The sequence below is a fragment of the Nomascus leucogenys genome, chromosome 2 (assembly GCF_006542625.1).
Source record: "Nomascus leucogenys isolate Asia chromosome 2, Asia_NLE_v1, whole genome shotgun sequence".
Taxonomy (NCBI): domain Eukaryota; kingdom Metazoa; phylum Chordata; class Mammalia; order Primates; family Hylobatidae; genus Nomascus; species Nomascus leucogenys.
This window is the reverse complement of record NC_044382.1, coordinates 4,653,514-4,675,772: the sequence shown is the minus strand read 5'-3', so window position 1 is coordinate 4,675,772 and position 22,259 is coordinate 4,653,514. Positions and strand designations below refer to the sequence as shown.

Genomic DNA, 22,259 nt, shown 5'->3' with positions numbered 1-22,259 from the left:
GGCCTCTCACCTCCCAGCAGCGTGCCCTTCCCCTACTCCTGCAGCCCACACAGCAACCGGCTCCCTCCCTCTTTAAGCCCAGTTTTCTCCCTCCAGCCCCTCAGCAGTGGTCTGGCCCTAACTTCCCGGCCCCATGCTGCATGGTGGTCCCCGCCACCCCCACGTGGTGATCCGGCCTTAACCCCTTCACCCCATCTCTACTGGGTGGTCCTGCCCTAACCCCACCACCCCCATCCCTGGGGGTGGTCCAGCCGTAACCCCCTCCCCCCATCCCCACGCAGTGGTCTGGCCCTAACCCGGTCACCGCATCACTACGGGGTGGTCCGGCCCTAAACTTGTCCCCCTCATCACGGCGCCATGGTCCGGCCCTAACCCTTTGTCCCCCCCAGCCCCAAGGAGTGGTCTGGTCCTAACCCCCTCCCCCATCTTCACGCGGTGGTCCGGCCCTAACTCCCTCCCCCCAATCCCCGCAGGGTGGTCTGGCCCTAACCGCTCCCCGCACCCCTCGCCTGCACAGTGGGTCGTCTGGCGCCTGTAGCATCGTGTTTGCTGAGGGCCCGGCAGCCGTTGACTGAGGCTGCGATGGCGGCGGCAGGCCGAGGTCGGGAGCAGGACTCGGCGCGCTTCGTCTATGTGATGCGCTTCGGCTCGCATCAGTGCGGTGGCGTCCTGCAGCTGGGCGGCCGCGGAGCTCAAGGCCTTTGGGGTCAGGGGCCTGGGGCTGGCTGTCGCCAGGAGAAGCCGAGGGAAGCAACGGCGGTGGCGGGCGTCCAGGGTGGCAGCGAGCTGCCCCTCGGTTCCCAGCCCAGGGTGCCCACGACCCCTGGTGTGAAGGCTGCGACCTCTGCCACTTCCCAGCTGCTGGCGTCGAGAGTTCAGAGCGGCACCAGACTGTCGGCGCGTGCAGGTGGTGGTGCGGGGCGGGACCGGGCGCGGTGGGGCGGGACGGGGCCGAGCGGGCTCAGCTGCTGGGCGCCATCTTGCGGCACGCGGGAGGCTGGGCGCGGCTTTCCTGTCAGGCCGTGTTGCGAGCACGCGCAGGGGCGAAGGAGAAGCCCAGTAATTCCCTTCAGAGGGCCAGCTGTGGCCGGCACGGGCACCTGACATAAGAGGAGAGGTTGTTGAATGGAGCCTTTACGGCCCGCTCACGGAGGCTTTTGGCCGGCGTGTTTCCGTTCCAGCTGAGTGACATTGTTTGACTTCCCAAACCCCCTCACCTGGAGGACCGACTTCCGGATGCTGTTGAGTCATCCTGGCTAAAAACAGCATGAGCTTTACGTTTAAATCAGGAAATGTCTTAAATTCAAAAATTATCCTCCCATAGGTTTTGCATATGTCTTGATCAATTTATTCCTAAATATTTAATCTTCTTTGATGTTGTAATGGGGCTTCTTTTTACGAAATGCCCTCTAAATGCTGTGTATAGGAAGCCAATTTATTTTTTTTGAGACGGGGTCTTGCTGTGTCACTGAGGCTGGACTGTGGTGGTCCAATCACAGGCTCACTGCAGCCTTGACCTTAGCCTCCCGAGTAGCTGGGACCACAGGTGGGCACCTCCACACCCAGCTACTTTTTTTTTTTTTTTTAAATCTTTTGTAGACATGGGGGCGGGGGTTCTCCCTGTGTTACCCAGGCTGGTCTCGAACTCCTGGGCCCAACTGATCCTCTTGCCTCAGCCTCCCAGCCCTGGGATTACATGCATGAGTCACTGGGCCAGGCCTCTCTTGGTTTTTCTTTTTCTTTTTTTTTGAGACAGAGTCTTGCCCTGTTGCCCAGGCTAGAGTGCAATGATGTGATCTTGGCTCACTGCAACCTCCGCTCCCCTGGTTCAAGCGATTCTCCTGCCTCAGCCTCCCAAATAGCTGGGATTACAGGCACCTACCACCATGCCCAGCTAATTTTTTTCTATTTTTAGTAGGGATGGGGTTTCACCATGTTGACCAGGCTGATCTCGAACTCTTGACCTCAGGTGATCCACCTGCCTCAGCCTCCCAAAGTGTTGGGATTACAGGTGTGAGCCACCGCGCCAGGCCCTCTCTTGGTTTTTCTAAGTCAACTTTACTGAGGATTAATTTACATATGTTTTGAAGAGGTTTCACAGATTTATACACACCCTAGTAACTGCCACCATAATTGAGATATAGAACATTTCCATCACCTGTACTTACTGAATAACAGCTTTATTAAACTATAGTTCACAGTGCATACAGTTCACCCATTTTGCATGCATAGTTCACATATGCACGGTTGTGCAACCATCACCACTATTTTAGAATATTTTTAACCCCAAGAGAACCCCTGTATCCATTAAACATTGCCCACCATTCTCCCTGTTTGCCCTCCTTTACACATAAGCCCAGCCCTAACCAAGTACTAATCTGTTTTCTGTCTCCATAGATTTAACCATTTTGGACATTTTGTATATGTTGAATCATAGAGTATGTGGGCTTTTGTGACCGGCTTCTTTCACTTAGCCTATTGGTTTTTGCATGCTAATTTTAGATCCTATTAACTCACTGGATAATTAGTTTTATCCTTGATTCTCATGATTTTCCAGGTATCAATATATATTATTTGTAAAGAGATATAATTTTGTTTCTTTTTCACCCATTCTTTGCCTGCAATAGATTTATTTTGTCTAATTGCATTTGCTAATACCTCAAGGGCAATGTTGAATAGCATTGGAGATAGCGGGCACCTTACTTCTTCCTGACCATAGGGGAAATGCCTGTAGTGTTTCCCCATTAAATCAGGTACTGGCTATATGACTAAGGATTATATATTTCAAATATTACAAAGTATCCCTCAATACTTATTTTTTCAGTGTTTTTTTTTTTTATCATGAATGGGTGTTGATTTTTGTCAGAGGGTTTCTCACGTCTATGGAGATACTCTTTTTCTTTAGATTTGTTTATTAATATGGAATGTAATATAAATGGATTTCCAATTATTGTACCAACCTTGCATTCCTGAAGTAAATTCTACTTGGTTTTGGTGTGTTATTTTCCTAATACAGTGTTGGACTCTGCTAATAATTTGTTTATAATTTTTGTATCAGTATTCAGGAGAGATAGTGATCTTTAGTTTTTCTTTGTACTCCTTTATCTGGTTTAGGTATCAGAGCTGTGTTTACTTCATAAAAGGAATTAGGAATTTTTCCTTTTCTATGCTCTTGGATAATTTATCGAATGTTGAGATTATCTTGTCTTTGAAACTTAGGTAGAATTCTTCTGTAACTATTAGGACCTAGTGCTTTTTGTGGGATAATTCCTTAATAACCTTCTCTATATTTTCTATGGAGATTGATCTTTGTAGGCTTCCTAACTCTAATATGTCAATTTTAGTGATCTGTATTTCCTTAAGGAATTATCTCTTTCATCTGGGTTTCCAAATTCGTTTGCATAGATGTCTGCAAAGTAGTGTCTTATGATGTTTAAACATTTTCTTGCCTTTTAATGGTTATTTCCCTCTTGTCATTTCTTTTCCTATATATATGTGCACTCTCTCTTTTTCTTGATCAAGTTAGCCAACATTTTGTCTATTTTGTTAATTTTTTTTTTTTTATTAAACTAAGATTTTGGCCTGGTACGGTGCCTCACACCTCTTAAGTTTACCACTTTGGGAGGCTGAGATGGGAGGATTGCTTAAAGCCAGTAGTTCAAGGCTGCAGTGAGCTAGATATGGCCTTCAGCCTGGAGAGACAGAGTGAGAACCTGTCTCTAAAAAAGAAAAATCAAGGTTTTGATTTATTCATTAGATATTTTGCTTCTCTATTCTCTTCCTTATTAATTTCTGCTTTTAATATTATTATTTATTGTGCTTTCTTTTGGTTTACTTTGTTCTTCTTATACTTTTTTTGTGAGCAGAGAATTTAATTCATTTATTTTTATTCTTGTTATTAAGTGTTTAGTGTAGTGAATTTTCTTCTAAGCATTACTTTAAATACGTCCCATAGATTCCAATATGTAGTGTTTTCGTTGTCACTATTTTTAAAAGAAATTCTGTAATTTTTAACTCTTTTCCATAGAGTTGCTTAGTAGATTTAAGTTTTAATTTTTCAGAGCGTCTCTGATTTTTATTTTTAATTTTTGCTAGTAAACTCTAGGTTTATTGTGATCAGAGAGTATTGTTTGTGATGCCTTCATTTTATGGATGTTACTGGTATTTACTTTGTGACCTAATTTATCATCCTTTTTGTTCTTTTCACCTCAGAAACCATGCCATTGGGAGACTGCTCCTTTAAATCATGCTTGCCCCTTTAAACTGAGTCTGTCCATTATATTGCATGCTTGGCATTCTGTGTTGTGTCTGTCTCTTTAAATTTCTTCCCTATGGTCTGTACTCTGATTTGCCTAGTTATTTTTTTTTACTATTTTCAGATTTAGAATGCATTTAATCTTAATGTTGGTCACGTCAGCTCTTTTGAGACATTTTTATAGTGTTTGTAGTTTCTCTTCCCTGCTGGCCAGAGCCCCTGTAGGTCTAGGGCATATGGGATCATAGAGCAGCAATTTAATGTTTTTTTCTCATTTTACTTGCAGTTGTTTTGCAGCTTCAGCATCCTTTGTCTTAACGTGATGCTGAGGGTGTGGTTTTTTGCTTGCTATTGTCTTAAGCTACCCAGAAGCCCTGCATTAAAAGATTTTGAATAAGAAAAGTGATAGGAGCCAGGCACGGTGGCTCACGCCTATAATCCCAACACTTTGGGAGGCCAAGGTGGGCAGATCACGAGATCAGGAGTTTGAGACCAGCCTGGCCAATATGGTGAAACCCCATCTCTGCCAAAAATACAAAAATTAGCCGGGTGTGGTGGTGCGCACCTGCTGTAATCCCAGCTACTGGGGAGGCTGAGGCAGGAGAATGGCTTGAACCCAGGAGGCGGAGGTTGCAGTGAGCTGAGACCGTGCCACTGCACTCCAGCCTGGGTGACAAGCAAGACTTTGCCTCCAAAAAAAAAAAAAAAAAGAGAAAAGAAAAGTGATAGGGTCAGATTTATTGACCGTGCTGTACAGGGGAGATTGACTTCGTGGCAGGTTAGACTGAAAAAAAATCTCAAGTTGAAAAATATATAAATATTTTGTTTGCTATTCTTTCAAAACCAAATTTACTTTGATAATTTATTAAGTTGGTGCAAAAGTAATTGTGGTTTTGGACCTTGAGTTTTAAGTCATTATAACTAGACTCAAGTACATCTTTATTAATCAAAATAGGAACCATTACAATAAACACATTTTTGCCAACAAGAAATAAGTTTGTTTATTCCTGTAATATAAAAATCCACGCTTTGGGATTTAACGAACACTTGGGAAGCATTTTCTGTGTTCTGCTGGTTGTGGAAGTGTTTTCCCTGCAAAAAGTTGTCCAGATGCCTGAAGAAGTGGTAGTTGGTTGGCAAGAGGTCAAGTGAATATGGTGGATGAGGCAAAACTTTGTTGCCCAATTTGTGTAACTTTTGAAGCGTTGGTTGTGCAGTGCGTGGTCTGTCATTGTTGTGGAGAATTCGGCCCTTACTGTTGACCAATGCCGGCTGCAGGTGTTGCAGTTTTCGGTGCATCTCAGCGATTTGCTGAGCATACTTCTCAGATGTAATGGTTTCGCTGGGATTCAGAAAACTATAGTGGATCTGACTGGCAGCAGACCACCAAACAGTGACCATGACCTTTTTTTGGTGCAAGTTTGGCTTTGGGAAGTGTTATGGAGCTGCTTCTCGGTCTGAAGAGTTGCTGATTTGCCTGCTCCTTCCTCTGGATCTGATCGTGTTACCCCTGCCACAAAGGAATTGGGGGGTGGGAGAGATTGGAGGCCAGAGAACAGTTACAAGACAGTTACAGTAGTCCAGTGGAAAGAGTGAAGGCCTGAACTAAGGCACTGGCAGTGGAAGCAGAATGGACAGGATCACATAGCTTACTGAAAGAGAGAAGGAAGAATTGCGGCCAAGTCTGAAGTCTCTGTGCTGGGCAACTGGATGGATAATGGAGCCACTAACGTTAGTGACCACCCTGCTGTGCTTGCGAAGCCAAGGTTATAGTCAAGGGAAGGGGGTCCTGGGGTAGACTTATGTTTAAACCAAGCCACAAAGTGCTTAAGTGCTTAGGTTTTACTCAGTCTTGGGTGTACTTAATGTTTGTTTTTGTTTTTGTTTTGGGACAGTGTCTCGCACTGTCTCCCAGCATGGAGTGCAGTGGTGCGATCTTGGCTCACTGCAACCTCTGCCTCCCAGGTTCAAGTGATTCTCCTGCCTCAGCCTCCCAAGTAGCTGGGACCACAGGTGTGTGCCACCACGCCTGGCTGATTTTGTGTTTTTAGTAGAGATGGGATTTCACCATGTTGGCCAGGCTGGTCTTGAACTCCTGACCTCAGGTGATCCACCTACCTTAGCCTCCCAAAGTGCTGGGATTACAGGCATGAACCACCACACCCAGCCCTTAATGTTAATATTAAGTAGACATTCATTAAATGTGTCACCCTCTGTGGGGAAAAAGATGAATTTATTCATTCAGTAACGTTTATTTAAAACCTATCATGTTGTGGGCACTAGGTCAGATGTTAGTGACACAGATGTATCAGACAAGTAGTCTGCTCTCAAGGGACTTATTAATTAATGAATAATGGAAATATAAACTAGTAGATATGAGTGTTGTAAGAGTGAGCTGGGAATAGCTTTGATAGTCAAGTTCAAGGAAAGAGGCATAGATGCAGAAAATCAGGGGACATGAATAGAGGAGTCACTAGTGGGACAGTAGAGGTTATCAAGAACATTGGCTTTGAAGTCAGAAAGACATAATCCTTGGTCCTGTCATTCATCAGCAGGATAATATTGGCCAAGTTAGTTAACCACTATTATTCTCAGTGTCCTTATCTGTAAAATGGGGGTAATGGTTCCTACCTTAAAGGGTTGCTGTGAAGGTTAAATGAAGTAATACATGCAGAATGCCTAGCACAGTGTTTGGCACAGAATAAATGCCCAGTAAATGCTGGCACATTGAACAGAGATGGCTTGAAGGGAAGATGGTGATTAGCATGTCTAGCACACAGTGGACATGTAGTATTTATTGAATGAATGAAAAGTACGTTTTGGACCACATTATGGAATACCTTGGAGACTGTCATTTTTATAGTCACTGAAGATTTTTGAATGGTGGGGTGGAGTAAAGTTATCAGAGACAGGTGCACTTCTGGAAGATAAACTTGTAAGCTGTTTGGAAATGTACTGAAGTTTAGAGATTCAGGAGCAGGCAAATCAGCAACTCTTCTAACATTTCAAGTAAGACTAATAAATCAGGCCAGTTCCCTGTCCTTACAGAACTTGAAAGCTACATTTATGATTTATATGTAGTGGAAGATGATGAATGCTATTGTGGAAGTACAAATGAATGCTTTGGAAGTGGTGAATAATTGGGGGAATGAGAGAATCAGGGAAGGCTTTATGGTAGTGGAAGCTCCATGAGATTTACACATGGGGCTGAGATAGGAGAATTAGATGGGGAAAACGTGAACAAAGCACCGAGTATCAATCAGTGATGGACAGCGATTAGGAAGAACGACTGGGTCAGAGTGGGTGGAAAGAGGACTAGAGAAAGATTTGAAACATAAGTCAGGACGAAATCCATGAAATACACTGGAGCTAGTCTCAGTACAATACACAGAATGAGCGGAAGAAATATGTCTTTTTTCTTTTTCACATCTTCTGTACTTGTATTTTAGATCCCCAAGTAATTACGGGTAGACTTGATGACTGCTGTGTTTTCTCAAGGAGTATAGGTCTGTGTTGGTAAGACTTACAAACACGAAACATTGGGGAATGATGCAAATATAGTATTCCAAAGGTTGTAGGCATTTAGAGGGAAGGATAAATATGGGTTTATGAAGAGCAGAGTTTCCCAAACTTAAATTATTTTCCTATGCTATGTCTGCATATCATCTGTACTATTATTTACTTAATATATTTATTTAAATAGGCACATTTTCCCTTTTAACTAAATTTCTTTTTAGAACACTTTAAATCATTACTTCAGTGGAAAACCGTACCATTTGCTATAAATAGAAATTAATTAGAAACAAATATAATAAAGGCAAAACAATATTATTAAATTCTAGCTAAGTAGGTTGTCTGCTGAGAGTTGTCTGTGGTCACGAAGGGAGACGACCAAGTCTTAGAGAAGTCTTAATAACATACTGGTACCAAACTTAGACTTTCTCCCAAATGTAATCAGAATATTGAAAAAAACTGGAGAGAGAATGAGTTTCTCACCATATGAGTTAATATTCCTTAGTGCTATGTCTGTATGTCTGTGACCTGCTCCAAATCAGTGGCATGTTTCTCACAAATTGCAAAATGCCATTTTAGACCGTATTCTAGTTTATTCAACAAATGGAATACTTATTGTATAGCTAATATCTGTAGAATTGGATACTGGATCTCTAATGAAGAATAAAACACACTCCTCACGTAAACAGTGTGATAAATCCTATGATACCTGAGCAGAGGGTGCTTTGCAGATCAGAGAAGGCTCCCTGGAAAGCTAAGTATTGAAAGAGTAGAAGAAAGTGAGATATAGAGCGGTGGTAGGGCAGGAACAAGGTGGGGAAGGGTTGAGGTGAGGGAATATTCTAGACAAAATGAGAGCCAATATAAAGGCTTTCAGGGAACACATGCTCATTATTTTATAATTTTGTCTTTGGAAAAACAAACCCTTGGGTTTTCTTCTAACAGTTAACATTTGGGAAGGCAGCATGGTTTAGTGAGTATTCAGGAAGCCCGTTCACTCTGGATAACCCTTATTAGTACTACTATGTGTGTAGTGGTGTGAGTGGAAAGATGACTAAGACACACATGGCCATTGCCCTCCAGGAGGTCAGAGCCTAGCGGAGGAAACACATGATGAAAAGGTGGGCTGAGTGCTATGAAGAAGGTGTTCTCGGAGCCATGCTGTGTGTTGAGCTGCATGTATTTGAGGGAAGGCTGTAGAGAAGAGATACGTGTGAGCTGAGTCTTGAAGAACAGGCAGAAATTTGCCTGGGAGGGTGTGTGTGTGAGGTACCACAGGTATTGTGTAGTTGGAAGTGTAATGTCTGTCTGGAGTTGCACTGAGAAGAATGGAGACTGTAGAGATACACTGGGGCAAGATGTGTTATCTGGTATTTGTTCATTCTGTTGTTGGTCTTTTGGGGACTAGCCTTACAAACCAGAAAAGGAAGACTGAACTAGCTGGATGATTTTCTGGGTACTTGCCAGATTATGTCTAGTTTTCTTGGTTGTTTTCAACATGTTATTAGTGAACTGGTAAACCAGTATTACCTGGTGATCAGAAATATACCAACAAGTATAAAAATCCCCAAGGAGACCTCAAGAAACATTTATATGGTCCCTATTTTCAGATAGTAAATCCTTACATATGTTGACCTTTTCACTTTCTTCTTAAAAATTAGGTTTAATCCAGAAGGATGCAGCTAAAAAGTATGATTTTCCCATACCATTGAATGAAGCTTCCAAAATAATGAAGAAAAAGAAAAAGGTACAATGCTGTAAAGGAGAATGAGCAATATTTGAATTTTAGATCATCCTCTCTAAATAAAAATGTGTAAAGATATTCAAGACAGTGAAGATAGTACCATCTTTTGAATAATTTAATTTTCTGAAATGAGAAATAGAAGTAATTCAGAAGAAATGGAACTGGGTTTGGAAATATTTATTAACCATAAAGAATTGTCCTTCCAGTGTTATACCAGTGAAGGTATAAAACACATTTTAATCAGAATGTAACCCCACTGGAGGATTTTTCAAAGCATGATATATGTTCCACAGAATATAATAAACTGTGATAGATAATGTAGTATAAGAAGAAAATCACAGATTTCATAGAAAAGAATAATGTATCTATACTGGTCTTTTTAAAGACAAGGAATATGTAATAGGTTTCTAGCAGGCAATCTGAGAAGGATGATCCACTGCTGTTGAACTGTTCTCGCTGCTAGTTGTCCAAATGTCATGGTAACTTGAGTGTTTTGAACATATTCAAGATCGGATGCTCTGCAAGTCTTTGATTGCTACTGTATGTTTATATTTCACAGCATCGTTTATATTCAGTTTAAAGAAATTATTGGTTGATAGTGACACATAACATTGTGTTGTTTCTGAGCTTTTAGTTTGTTTGATATCCGTGTATGGTATAAAATAGCATTAGAGGTTAATAACTCTTGCACCAAATATATTTTGAATGAGCACCTAATTTTCCCACTGTACTGAGATGTTTCTTCTGAGCACCAGTTCCTTTTAGGTGAGGAGAAAAGAGCAATAACTAATACTTCCTTTTAATTACTGTGTGCCAGATAACTAGGGTAAGTGCTTTACATATGTATTAAATATTTTTTTCCTTAATTCTTATAATCCAATGTATGAAGTTATTCCTAGATGAGATTAAAATACTCCCCCAGGCAACTGGAAAATGGCAAAGCCAGAATTTGAGCCTAGATCTATTTGTTTGATTCTATAATCCTTGTTCTTCTGTTCCAGTATATTTATGTTCTCTAGTACTGTTGCTTTGGTATGTCCTAGGAGAAATACTTAATTCTTAACTGGAATAAAATACGTTTAAAAAATCAAATCATTGCCCAATGGTTTAATCATTGGAATATAAATTCACAATTTTTTAGAATTAGCTTTCAGAATGGAATGTGTTAGAATCGATTAGGTAGGACTTTATAGTCATTGCCCTTGAAAGGCAACTTCATCCAGGACAGTTAATTTAAATACTACAGGGAGGAAATTCTAGGAATTTTGACAAAGAGAACAGATATTTCAGTGATCGTGGGTAAACAATTACACTTAGGTTTTAGTTCTCTAAATGCTAATATAGCCTTATAATGATGATATCAATTGACATACAACACAGTTGAGTCATTCCCAGTTGCCTCCATGAAAATATATTCCTACTTTTCTGCTCAGCATTCCTTTACTGTGCTTATCTTTTTAAGGTTTTAGTATGGAATAGAGTATACAAAGTCATTTCAAGAATGCTTGAAGAAAATGAAAAATATAGACACAGGCTGAAATGCCAAAGGTTATCTAGTGAAAGTAAGTTAACACAATTTTTATTGTATTAAAGAGAGTGGCCTCTGTAACAGTTTAATTATCCTGGGATTGCATGAGATCAGTAGTTTTCTTAATTGTCACATTCAATATACAGAACTATAGAAATGAGGCTACCATATTATCACTATTCATCATAATTAGAAGTACAGAGCACCTGCAAACAGCGCAGAGAGCACAGGTATAGGAGTGAGTGGAGGAATGTAGACGGTGCGTGTTGACTGGAATTTACTGAGCAAAGGGAACATACTTTTCTGTTAAATGTGAATCTTAATGCCAATTAAAAAATACAAATTATGAAACTCATCGGTATTGATGAAGAAAAACATTTTAACTGCAATATAAAATTATACATTGTGTCACTTCATGTAGTCATTTCCTCTCCATGGAAGCTACATTCCTACTTAATGCATTTAACAAAATCTGCCCTTGAGTTATAGCCTTGATGTCATTATTTCATTCCTGGAAAACAACTCATGAATTAAACTGTGCTCTAAAGCTGCATCACTATTGAGTTGATATTGTGGTCAGAGCGAAATTAGATGTAGTCTGGTGTGTTTATTAAAATAATTTGTAGTTCTGGATTTTCAAAAAATGAAGTTGGATAAAATTTATGTAAGTAATAATGCAATATGAATTGATAAATCACAAGTTATTTTCTTTCCTTAACATGCATTTCTTTCCTTAACATGTCTTTCTTTCCTGCGCATGCTGTCATGAATGTTTCTGTGAGTTCTTAGTATGGTCATTCTATGGCAACTTCTATTACATAGTCAGTAAAATTGCAGTATTTAATTTCATGAAGAATATTTTCATAAGATAATCATGAAAACAGAATGCCATTTTTCAAGCAGTGGAAACTTGTGATTCATATAGCATCAGTGGTAGCATGAATTGTTTGCAATAATGGCATATTAGTGATAATGTGTTTCACTTTTCTTATCCATTTAAGAAGGAGAATGAGGTGGGAGGTGGATAGGAAAAAGAAGTCAGAGGTATCTTAAATGAAAAGGATGTTTGAATAGGCAGAGCAGTGTACAAAAAACCTGGACATACTTCTGAGTGCTAATTCAGATCACTGCATAACTTTGAACTTATTGGGTTCTTTTCTGCCTCAGCAAGAGGCCTTCACTTAAATGTAATCTTGTAAGGATTATTTAACAACTTAAAATAATATGCTGTGTTTTCCATAAATAGCCTCTTGTAAACCAGTTCATTATTTTACATTACAGTGTTAAACTAGATTACAGAACTTCTTTATAAAACTAATAATTATGTTTAAAAATGTATTATAACTTGTATTCCATAATATGTATTTATTAATGGGAAAACCAGTGCTAGAGGCCAACTTAAATTTTCCTTAATTTTTATATTGTTTGCAGGCTCAAATTGCACAAGGTGAATCTTCTTATCTTCTGGTAAGAATCGATTTAGGTAATATAGAGAGTATAGATTTTTTTCCCTTCCCTTCTGTATCCTCCCTTCTCCAAACATTAGTGTATAACCAATCATTGCTAATTCCAGCCTATTTCCTTTCTTAAATACAATGTTTGGCACATAGTAGGCACTTATTATAATACTTATTGACCTTTAAAACTTCATTTGAGCCCTGTGTCCATCATGCTATTAGAAATTCTCTCTCTGTGCTCCATGTTTTTCCTCCTTCTTCTTTTTCTTTCTTTTTTTCTATCGTACCCTCTGAGGTACAATATACTACATTATTCTGAGGGCAGAATCTTCTTCTTTTCGTTTATACCTCTACTTAGTCCTCTTTTCCTTTGAATATACTGTCATATTTAATGCTATCTTACTACTGCTCCTTTTTATGTCTTAGTGTCCTGCAGGCTGTGTTACGGCCCTTGTCCTGCCTCACTTACCATATTTACCTTTGCTACCACCTAATAACAAATGCTGTCCTAGGAGTGATTGTTGGTCCCATTCTCTCTTTACATATTCACTCTGAGATAACTCACAGATTTTTATAGCTTCAACTACTCTTCCTGGGTATATTACCCTTAAATCTCCATCCTACCCTTGACCTCTGGTCATGTACCTCTGGTTTTCTTTAGGCTGTTCTACTTATTTTTTTTTTGTCACCTCTACTGAAATCTACATACAGTTATCCTTTTTTTTTTTTTTTTTTTTTTTTTTGAGAGGGAGTTTCACTCTTGTTGCCCAGGCTGGAGTGAAATGGCACGATCTCAGCTCACTGCAACCTCCGCCTCCCAGGTTCAAGCAATTCTCCTGTCTCAGCCTCCCTAGTAGCTGGGATTATAGGCGTGTGCCACCACACCCGGCTAATTTTGTATTTTTAGTAGAGACGGGGTTTCTCCATGTTGGTCAGGCTGGTCCCGAACTCTTGACCTCAGGTGATCCGCCTGCCTTGGCCTTCCTTAGTGCTAGGATTACAGGAGTGATCCACCGCGCCCGGCCTTTTTTTTTTGTTTTAAAGAGACAGGGTCTTACTCTGTACCCAGCCTGGAGTATAGTGACTCAATCATAGCCCACTGCTGCCTCTAACTCCTCCCACGTCAGCATTCCCTCCCAAGTAGATAGGACTACAAGTACGCACCACCATGCCTGGCTAGTTAAATTTTTGTTTTGTATAGGTGGGGGTCTAGCTATGTTGGTCTTGAACTACTTGAACTACCCAGGTTGGTCTTGAACTTCTGGCCTCAAGTGATCCTACTGCCTCAGCTTTCCAAAGTGTGGGAATTGCAGGTATGAGTCACTGTGTCCAGCCAAGAGTATATTTTAGACATGAACATGAGCAAATTCATGGAGTCAAGAAAATGTTTAGGGAGTGTACACTTTGATTAAAAATTGTTTAACACAATAACCTAAGAAAGGTATAAAAGTATATTGAGATAGTATTTCAAAGAGTCTAAGTTGAATTTTGGGCTGAGGATTTGTACTTCATTCAGTAAGGAATGAAAAAATGGAACATTTTCTTAATCTTTTATTCTAAATGATTTCAAATGTACAGAAAGATTATTAGGCTAATACAAAGCACTCCAGTATATTGTTTACTAAGATTCGCTGCTTTTTAACGTCTTGCCACATTTGCTTGCTCATTCTTCTTCTCTCTCTGTGTATAAATATTTCAGTGTATATAACCTAAGAGCAACGATATCTTTTGTATAACCACACTACAGTTATCAAATTCAGGAAATCGAACATCAATATCAAACATAATTTATAGCCTACATTTCACTTTTTTCCCTATTGCCCCAATAGCGTTTTTAATAGGAATTTTTTAAAAAATGTAGTACTAGATATACAGTTCAGGATCATGTATTGTGTTTAGTTGTCGTGTCTCTTTGGTCTTCCTTAATCTGTAGCAGTTTGTCAGGCTTTCTTTGTCTTTTTTGATATTGATATTTTTGAAGAATACAGGCCCGTCATTTTTCAGGCTATTTCTCAAGACTTGCTGATGCCTACTTATGATTTGATTCATGTTATGCATTTTTTGGCTGGCACATTGTATGTGTAATATAACTTCCCAAAGGATTGCATCTTGAGTTATGTGATCTTCACTGATCCCTTATTGATGATGTTAACTTTGAGCTGTTGGTTAAGTTGTTATCCATTTATAGTTACTATTTTTTCTTTTGTAATTAGTAAGTATTTCATAGGAAGATAGTAAGAGTATGCAAATATCTTGTTTCTTTATGAATATATAGAACATTTTAAAGCAGTGGAGCTATCAGATTTGCATTTTAGAAAATATGATGTCATTTGTGGAAAGATTTGGAATGGAGGTGAAATAGGAGGTGAAAAAGAAAATCTGGGGATTGTAATAGCATCCAAGTGAAAAGTAAAATGCACTCAAATGAGGGTTGCAGAGGGTGCAGAGAGGAGATAGATGATCAGGTATGGGGATAAGATGATACTGAGTTTTGAGAGTGAATAAGAAATAAGGAAGTCAGGAGAAAGGACTCATTTTATGAAGGTACTGAGTTTTACTTTTGGTATGTTGAATTTTAGGTAATAGTGAGGTACTCAGGAAAAAATGCTAAGCAAGTTATTGGAAGTGTTGTACGGGAGGTAGTGTGGTATCTGTAGTGCATAAAGGTCATATGTAGTTCTAACAGTAGATGTAGATGAAGACTTTAATGTGAAGATGGAGAGAGAGGAGAGGACTGAGTACAGAGTATCAGGCAATGCCGAGGACAAAGGAATTTTCAGTTTTGGAGTCAGGGATTATAGGGACTTAATCAGGGGTAATGAGAGAGATGATTGTGGGGCTGAGGAGGGAGACAAATGAAATTCGCAGGAGATCAAGGGATTGGGAGTTCAAAGGAGGGCAGAGACCTTGCTTAGTGAGAGTATAGGGATATAAAAAGTAGGAGCATAAAAATATGTCATCTAGGAACATTTGAAAAGTTTCAGCTCCTAGAGGTAAAGCACAAGTTCCAGTGATGACAGTGTCTAGGCAATGGCCTTGGTTGTGAGTAAGTGGCTTGGAGGTGAAAGCCTGTGACACAATGTTTCTGTGACACATTTCTTGCAAATGGGACTGTTGAAGTCACCAAGGTTATTGGCAGGAGTTGGAGTTGAAAAGAAAAATATGAGTTACATATTGAGTCTGTTGGAAACTTTTTATGTTCAACTAGAGAAAGTAAAAGTCATTAAAACAATAAGTACAGGGAGTTTCTAACTGTTGCTTTATAGCCTTAGAAATGCTAAAAATTTTCAGTGACTACTGATGATGATATTTTATATTAACAAGAATTCAGTTTTGTCATTTTTAAATTTAGGATTAACCTATCTTTGGATGTTTCCCAAAGAAGATTATGAAGAATCTAAAGATGAAACATTAAATGAATCATAATTATTTGTTAATTTTGATGTGTTTTATTAGAATTGGGACTTTAGTAGTCGAATAGAAAAACTACCTTCTTTATAAATTAATAGTATTTCTTTGCTACTTAATAATACCTTTAGTTAAATATTGTTACCATATGCATGCAAGTGTTATTTTCAAAATTAATACTTATTCTACATACTTTTAAATTAACCTTATACATAAAATTTAATTAGCATACCAATGCAATTGCATGAATTTTATAATTACCAGCTTTTCCATTTTATTAATGAGTCTACAACTGCTGCTTTGTTCATCTCTTCTTTTAGATGTAACTTTTAAATTAAACTTGGATTCACTTAAATTATTTTTGGCTTCCTCTAAACTTCTCAATTATTTTATGGAAAAAACCTTAGAATTTACATAGCAACGATTATTTTGGGTGTTAAAACTAAGCTAATGATTATTTAAGCCATCTTTTCACCCTAAAGAAAATTAGTAAATGTATGCATTTATAATATGGATATATTATAATGGACTATATTATAATATGGAGTATTTTAGGACAATTTTTGGGCAAAGATCAGAGGAGATGCCCTTTACCTTGCCAGGCCCCTAAGTAATACATTATTTTTAAGTCAATGAATGAGAGGATTAGAATTCTGAAAATCATTTAGAAGTATTGTTTTATAAGTCCTTTTTTTCTACTCAACGTTAAGTAGTAATCAACTTTTACCTCCGCCAGTTTTTCTGCTTTTTTGCTGGTACGATCTCTCTCTCTAAATTGAATCAAAGACCTAGGTGGAACTGGAAACTTAGGAGGGAAAGACAAAATGAGGCTTGTTCATGATCAAATTCTGTGTACTCTAGTTGCTTCTTTCCCTTGGAGTGGCAGGTACTTTTATATCCAGGATGATTACAGTGATGACATCCATTCTTTTTTGGGGGCATTGAGAGGGTGGGCTTCCTAATTATTTTACAAAGGTATTACAAAGTGTTAATATACAAAATTCTCATGAAATAGCACAAGTTGTAAGGACTGTAAAGTAATTCACAGTTTTGTTTTTTCCTCTAATAGTTATAACTTAATTACTTCAGGAGACTACGACGGTGTAGAATTTGTGGTAACATGATCTTCTAGTGACTATTTATCAAATCCACCTGTTTCCAGATGGAAGGACACAGTGCCTGGGGAAATGGCCTAGGTTTTTTTTGCCATGTGGGCTCTCAAGTTTCCCTGCATGGAGGGTCACACAACTTCTTTATATTATGCTGGGTAAATTTCAGGCTGCTAAATCCTTGGGTGAAGCTTCAAATTTTAGCTTATGCAATTGAAGTCCATTGCAAAATGAGACATATTTACACTGTTTATACTGTAATTTATGCTGTATAAAGTTTTGTAGTGAATGTGAATGAAGATTTTAGGTTTGCTTCAATGTATGTTTATATTTATGTGACTTATACAACTTGGCATAGTAGTCTGTTTCAATTTATTAGCTATATCAATATTTGTTAGATTTAAAATAAGAGTCTAATGCTGGATACAAACTCAGTTTATTTCACTGTTCTAGAACCATGGAGGAATGAAGACTCCCACTGAAATGAATGTTCTAAATATTTGTTCTAAATCTTTTAATTTTTGTTTAATAATTTCTGGTGAATATGTGTTCAATCTGTTATGTTAAATAGAATATAATAAACATAAGACTTTACTGATACATCACTGAACATAAGCTGCAATACTGTAACTTATTTCTGTTCTATAATTTCAGTAGGGGCTAATGACCCACCCCTGCTACATTAAAGACTTCAGACTGCGTTGTGGTCCTGCCTTCTCTTCATCTCCAGCCCAAAGTGTCATTTGTCTAGTTTTCATGAGTAGAAACATTCACTCACCAAATCTATATCTGACTCTTTCCTCTGTGTAGATGAAAGGCATTTTATTTTAGCCCAATAGTCTAATATTTGCAACTTATGTTTTGGGTTCTGCAGTGGTTTTTTCATGCTTAGTTGTGCAGGGAAGGGAGGGAAGAGATCTTCTAGTGGTTTTAATGAAAAATTTTGGTGAGTACAGAATAGAGAAGAAGCGTCAATACTTCAAAATATCATTAAGCCATTTATTCCAGGTCACCTGAAAGGTTTCAGGTAAACTTTCATGAGAAAACAAACAGTGGAATCTTTAAGCATAGGAACTAATTAAATTCAGGGTATTTTACATCTAATATAAGCTGAGGAAATGTTAAAATTTGGGAAAAGTCTTGGGTAATCTGAGAATCTTATGGGAGTAAACTTATAAAATAGTGAAATAATGGTCTTGAGTTTAGGAGTGGGTCTGTGGGAGTCGGGTGGCTGGACAGCCTGGGAGTAGAAGGGGAACAGCACTAGTGCAGCATTTTATTTTAGGGAGAATGCCGAGTTAGGTGGCGGTATGCTACTGCAGTAGTATTCCAGTTGCTGAGTCATGGACTGTACCTATGGCAGCCATGAAAATGTGCTTCTTGGATTTCGCACCACAGGAGCATAATTGACTGATAGCCCAGCTGTGCTGTATTGTGAATTCTGCTATATTTGTATGAAGCCATTCTTCCCAAGTTGCTCCCAAGCCATTCTTCCCAAGTTGCTCTTAAGCATGGTAAGCATTTTAAGGCAGGTATGTTTCTGCAAGACAGGCCTCAAAGGTTCTCCGTTCGTCTTCCTGAAAAATTCTTAGAACTGCACCAGAGATAGCCTGAGACTCTCACAATGGGCCCACTGGGTTTAGAAACCTACCCAATAGCCATCTCCCCAGGCCCTGGGTGTATAATTGGAATTGATATACCTGGCAGTTGGAGTAACTCTTACATTGGATGCTTGTCTGGTGGAGTAAGAGTTATCACAGTGAGGAAGGACAAGCCTAAAACTGCCTCCTTTCTCCCAGCCAAGATAATAATAATAATAAAACAAGATCACATTCTGTGGAATGGGAGGAAGGTGACAGATTATTGCTACCATTAAAGACCCAAAGGACTGTAGACTACTACAGAGTTAACTGAACACAACTGCTTTGCTAGACGGGTACCATTGTTAGAGCAGGAGCGTGGTATATAGCAATTGATGTGGCAAATGGATTCCTTTCCATTTGAATCAGAAAAGGTCACACAATCGTATTCACATGGGGCAGACAGTATTAAGGTTTTGCCTCAGGGCTATGTTAACTCTCCTACCCTCTTTTTTTTTTTTTTTGAGACAGAGTCTCGCTCTGATGCTGAGGCTGGAGTGCAGTGATGCGATCTCAGCTCACTGGAACCTCCGCCCCCTAGGTTCAAGTGATTCTCCTGCCTCAGCCTCCCGAGTAGCTGGGACTACAGGTGTGTGCCACCACACTTGGCTATTTTTTTTGTATTTTTAGTAGAGATGGGGTTTCACCATATTAGCCAGGCTGGTCTTGAGCTCAGGTGGTCCTCCCACCTTGGCCTCCCAAAGTGCTGGGAATACAGACATAAGCCACTGCGCCCAGCCCTCTCCTACCTTTCATAATAATGTAGTCCAAAGAGATCTGTACTGCTTGTTCATCCCATGGAATTTCACACTGATCATTACATTAATAACTTTATGCTGATCAGCAGAACAAGCAACAGGTGGCTCGTATACTGGAGGCCTTGGTAAAAGATGTGTGTGCTGCCGAGAGGAAGATAAATGCTACAAAGATTCAGGGACCTGCCTGGATTTTCAGTGAAGATTTTAGGAGTCCAATGTGGAAAGCTTGAGTGATATTTTTAGGGGTCCAATGGCCATGGGTATGCTAGGATATCCCCTCCAGAGTGAAAATCACTGCTCACATCTTGAATCCCTCACCACAAAAACTGAAGCACATGCATGGTGGGCCTCTTTGTATTTCTAGAAGTAATATATTGCTCATCTAGGAATATTGATCTGGCCCATATATTAGGTGACACAGAAGGTTGTTAACTTTGAATGAGACACAGTGCAGAAAGGGCTCTGCAGTAGTTTCAGGCTGTGGTGTAAGCAGTCCTGCTGCTGGAGTCATATGATCTGGAAGACCTTATGATGTTAGAGATGTCAGTAGTGAGGAAAGATGTAGTATGTTGCTTGTGGAAAGCCTAACACGGGCTCTGTAATGGGATTATGGATCAGGGTCATGCTGTCCACAGCATAGAATTAAATGCCTTTTGAGAAACAGCTTCTGGGCTGGGTGCGGTGGCTCACGCCTGTAATCCCAGCACTTTGGGAGGCCAAGGTGGGCGGATCATGAGGTCAGGAGATAGAGACCATCCTGGCTAACACGGTAAAACCCCGTCTCTACTAAAAATACAAAAAATTAGCCGGGCTTGGTGGTGGGCGCCTGTAAGTCCCAGCTACTCGGGAGGCTGAGGCAGGAGAATGGCGTGAACCCGGGAGGCGGAGCTTGCAGTGAGCCGAGATCGTGCCACTGCACTCTAGCCTGGGCGACTCCATCTCAAAAAAAAAAAAAAAAAAACAACTTCTGAAATGATTCGGGGTTCTGGTAGAGACAGATTGCTTGGCCCTGAGGCACCAGATGACTGGATCTGGGACTTCACTTTATAAATAGGATTCTATCAGACTTATCAAGTAAAAAAAACTGAGTACTAGCAGTAGACTATCATAAAATGGAAATAGTGCATCTGGACTGAAGACTGAGCAGGACCAGAGAGCGCAAGCAAGTTACATGAGCAGGTAGTCTAATCCTCAAATCATCCACTTCGGTTGCACTAGCTAGAAATGCCCACTAGAAAGCCTCCAGTGTCCTGGAGATTGCAGTGAGCCGAGATTGCACCACTGTACTCCAGCCTCGGTGACAGAGTAAGACTCTATCTTAAAAGAAAAAAAATAATCCTCCACTGTCCTGGAGAGATACTGGAATTAAGAAAACAGAATGATGGCCAGATGATTTTGCCATCCATCAGTGGCCACCGAGGAACTCTCGTTTTTCTGTTTTCAATTTCTTTCATTTCTATTTACTATTTCCTTTCTTGTGTTTGCTTTGGTTTTATTTTGCTCTTCTTTTTTATATTCTTGAAAAGAATGCTTACATTATTAATTTGAGACTTTTCATCTTTTCTACTATATGCATTTGGTGTTACAAGTTTTTCTGTCAACACTGGTTTAGCTGTATCCCACAGATTTTGATATATTGTGTTTTCTCTTTTTTCCTCCTGATCAAATAGCTCAGATTCTAAGTGTTTTAATTTTGGTTTACTTAAATGTATTTTTTGATTTTCCTTGAGATTTCCTTTGACTTGTAGATTATGTAGAAATATGTTGTTTACTTTCTAATTGTTGAGATTTTTCTGTTATTCTTTATTGATTTCTAGAATGATTCCATTGTGGTCAGAGAACACACTCTGTATGACTTCAGTTCTTTTACATTTGTTGAGGCTTGTTTGATGTCCAATGATATGACTTATCTTGGTATAGGTTTCATGGGCACTTGAAAAGAATATATATTCTACTGTTGATAAGTGTTCAACAAATGTCTATTAGATTCTCTTGGTTGATGCTGAGTTCTTCTGTATCCTTGATGATTTTCTGTTTAGTTATTCTATCAGTTGTTAAAAGAGGTGTGTTGATGTCTCCAGTTGTATGTTTTTCTATTCTTTAGGTTCTGACAGTTTTTACTTCACATATTTTGCAGCTTTATTATTTGGTGCATACATATTTAGGACTGCTAAGTCTTCTTGGTAATTGATCCTTTATCATTATATAATGCCCTTTTTTGTCTGGTAATTTTCTTTGTTCTTAAGTCTATTTTATCTGATAATAATATAAATATTCCTGCTTCCATTTTATTATATCTTTTTCCATTCTTTTACTTTCAACCTGCCTATATATCATTATACTTGAAATGAGTTTTTTATAGATAACGTATAGCTGGGTCATGTTTTTTTAATCTACTCTGACGATGTCTGTCTTTTATTGGTATGCATATATTTAGATCATTTACATTTAATGTAGTTAATATTAGTACTTAAGTTTTCCATTGTATTTTAGTTTTTTTCTGTTATTTTTGGTCTGTGTTTTTCTGTTTTCTTTTTCCTGCCCTCTGGCTAGTGGGGTGAACATCTGGGCTTTCTAATTTGCCTTTTCTGGCATCACTCCACTGCGGGTGTTGGGACACATCAGCATAGCCTCATGAGTGTGAAAGCCTGGGTTTCCTACTTAGCCGTTACTGCTGTTAATGTGGTTGGGGCCCCAGTTTTTTCTGTGGTATTTGGCTAGTTGAGTGGTTATCATTGTAAAGTTTTCTGTCTTGCTCAGCTATTCCTTTCCTGGTTTTTCAGGTAGAGAGAGCTGGTTTTTGTTGGGCCTTTTTTGTCTATGCCTTTTGGCATTTCCAGGGTCCTG

The 22,259-nt window shown here is 39.3% G+C and overlaps 1 protein-coding gene across 1 annotated transcript; it reads left to right on the top strand.

The window, feature by feature from the left end:
- Positions 1–493: 493 nt before the first annotated feature.
- C2H5orf47 (chromosome 2 C5orf47 homolog) lies at positions 494–17,714 on the top strand. Its single transcript, XM_003273248.2, has 5 exons — positions 494–907; positions 9,430–9,515; positions 10,975–11,074; positions 12,472–12,507; positions 15,850–17,714. The coding sequence occupies exons 1-4, from the start codon at positions 583–585 to the stop codon at positions 12,489–12,491; spliced, it is 531 nt and encodes a 176-aa protein (XP_003273296.1). The 5' UTR covers positions 494–582; the 3' UTR covers positions 12,492–12,507; positions 15,850–17,714.
- Positions 17,715–22,259: the final 4,545 nt, after the last annotated feature.